The sequence below is a fragment of the Fulmarus glacialis genome, unplaced genomic scaffold, assembly GCF_000690835.1.
Source record: "Fulmarus glacialis isolate BGI_N327 unplaced genomic scaffold, ASM69083v1 scaffold42397, whole genome shotgun sequence".
Classification (NCBI taxonomy): Eukaryota; Metazoa; Chordata; class Aves; order Procellariiformes; family Procellariidae; genus Fulmarus; species Fulmarus glacialis.
The window spans coordinates 436-3235 of NW_009224594.1; the positions used below are offsets into that span (position 1 = coordinate 436).

Consider the following 2800-nt stretch of genomic DNA (forward strand, 5'->3'; position numbering starts at 1 on the left):
ATTTTGTAGCTGGGTTCCCCGTTTTCTCCATACCGGAGCTCCCCTGTGTCTGCCATGGGGCACGTTCGCTCTTAAAAAGTCACAGCATCTTTTAAGTCAGCGGGTGCATCACTACGGGGCTGTGCAAGAGGACCTAGACCCTGGGGACGGGTTCTTCTGCCCAGAAGTACAACCAAAGCAGGTTTCCTTCCCCTTCAGGGCTAACGATCTCATCTCTGACTCAAGGCGTGGAGAAGCAGCACCAGCCGCAGGAGAGACGGCATGGCTCACAGTCAGCTGCCCAACGACTCCTGGCAGAACGGCTCAGCCCCTCTCTTCACCGGCCTGGACCTCCTCCTGGAGCTGAAGCCCCTCTTCATCCCGCTCTACGCCACGCTGGTGGCAGTGGCGTGCACGGGGAACCTCTTCCTCATCCTCCTCATCGCTCTCACCAAGAAGCTGCACTGCACCACCAATTTCCTGATCGGGAACCTGGCGGCGGCCGACTTCATCATGTGCCTCGCCTGCGTCCCCCTCACCGTCTCCTACGCCTTCGAGGTGCGGGGCTGGCTCTTCGGGATGTTCATGTGCTACTTTGTCACTTTGATGCAGGCCGCCACCGTCTTCGTCTCAGTGCTGTCCCTCACCGCCATCGCCATCGACCGGTACGTTGTGGTGGCGTACCCCATTCGCAGGAGGATAAGCCGCAGGTCCTGCATCTGCCTCGTGGCCTGCATTTGGTTACTCTCCATCATGGCCTCTGTTCCCACGTCGCTGCACACCCACTACTTGGATCTCAACACCATCGGCCACGACATGATCATCTGCGAAGAGTTTTGGAAGCACGAAGAGAAGGAGCGGCTGCTGTACTCGTGCTTGATGCTCCTCTTGTCCTACATGCTCCCGCTTTTGGCGGTATTGGTCTCCTTCTGTGCCATCACCTACCACTTGCGGAGGAGGAACGTCCCGGGCGCTGCCTATCCGGGCCAAGACAAATGGACCAAAACGAAGCGGAAGACCTTCCGGGTGCTCACCGTCTCGGTGGTGTGCTTTGCTATCTGCTGGCTGCCCCTCCAGGTGGTGAACTTCATCAGAGACATCGACGAGGAGTTCACCATCCTGGACAAGAGGTACGTCAACGTTATCCAGGTCTCGTGTCACCTGATTGCCATGAGCTCTGCCTGCTACAACCCCTTCATCTATGCCTCCCTCCACGACAAGTTCTGGTTCCACCTCAGCAGCTACTTCTACCGCAAGAAGAAGAGCTCCAGCATTATGTCCTGCAAGGCTTCTCGATTCAATACCTGCTCCACCCTGGCAGATGCTCCCACCGGGATCTCGGATAAGATAGCTTTGCAAACTAGATTCTCTTAACTGAAGGACCCCAAGAGATCAGTTTTGCTTTTGGACCTGGTGTGCACTTTGCTTTCGACTGGACGTAGGAGCTGGTTGCTGGTTGTGGTGGTATGTTGCTGTTCCCAGAAGAGGTCTCGTGCTTGGCAAGGAGAGCGAGCACCAGGGGACAAGCCGATGGGCTTTGTGTCCTCGAGGAGCAGCTCTTCTCAGCAGCTCGAGGATGTTTTGTTCTTTGGGGAAAACAAACCGGTGCAACAACAAGCACCACAGCCAGGCAAAGGCAGAGTAATTCGGAGCAGGACGTACCTGCTGGCCCACGAACAGACACGCTGGAGCAGCGGTAGGTGTTTCCACCCGACCCAATTCAAGAGACAGCGGGAAAGATGTGAGCGTCAATGAAACAACAGTTGCTTGGCTCGTTGAAACAGAACAACGGATGAGTATCCAGATGGATGACCCGACACGCAACTAGCCTGAGGTAGTTCTCCACGAGCTCCACGAGCCTCAGTTTTCAGAAACGCCTCCGCATCGGCGTGGTCACAGCCTGCCTCTGTTCTGCGCGTGCTCCACGTGCCGAGGAGCAATGCCTGAGCCATGCCCCTGCGAGCGCCGGGTCGTGCAGCGAGCGCCGCGTGCGGGGCGGTGGGGCAGGGAAGGGGGGGCTGCCTGGGCCGAGCAAGTCTCCCATCGGGCTCTTACAGACCTTACCTCACGTCATGGCTGGGTGTGGAGTGTACACCCCGTATCTCAAACCATGGCTGGTTATGGGCTATATACCCTATATCTTGAGTCATGGTTGGGTGTAGAGCATATACCCTGTAACTCGCATCAGGGCTGGGCATGGGGCATACACCCTGTATCTCGACTCATGGCTGCGTATAGCAGGCGGCCGGCACTCTATTTGGAGCACAAAGACTTCTCCCCACGGTTTATTTAGGAGGTGGGTCAGCTTCTAAGCAAGACAAACACGCATCGGGTGCCTTTAAAAAACTCTTTGGAGAGTGTACGTCTTCATTTTGTAGGATAAAGATTGTTCCTAAGCAACAGATAGCATTTTCTGCCTCTGGAAGAACACCAGCTCTCACAGGTAGCAGTTAAATTGCTGTGCATTTTTTCTTTTAAATTGCGGTTAATTGGTGAAAGGACAATATACATTCAGAAATGTGCATTCTTCAGTGGGAGACTGTGTGGGAGCACGTGGCCACCAAAAGCAGATGGCTTGTTTTGAACGGGGGCGACTTTCATAACCTGCTTGACTTTCCGAAGAAGCCACCTCTGAGGGTCCCAATTTCTCCAGCTGCCTACGTGCAGCCAAACAAGGCAGACGTAGCCGGGCACGTCCGTGAAATTGCTGCTGTTCTTCGTAGCTGAGTAGGACTCAAGGGGATGGGGCACCCAGAAAGATCTCAGGTGATGTGTTTGCTGGGGAAGATGTCTCAATCTCCACTCTCAGGGTAGTTTAAGA

At 55.1% G+C, this 2800-nt stretch overlaps 1 protein-coding gene across 1 annotated transcript; it reads left to right on the forward strand.

Annotated features, from left to right (window-relative positions):
- The first annotated feature begins 261 nt into the window (after positions 1-261).
- LOC104079969 (prolactin-releasing peptide receptor-like) lies at positions 262-1381 on the forward strand. Its single transcript, XM_009582187.1, has one exon. It carries the CDS (start codon positions 262-264, stop codon positions 1351-1353), a length of 1092 nt encoding a protein of 363 aa, XP_009580482.1. The 3' UTR covers positions 1354-1381.
- Positions 1382-2800: the final 1419 nt, after the last annotated feature.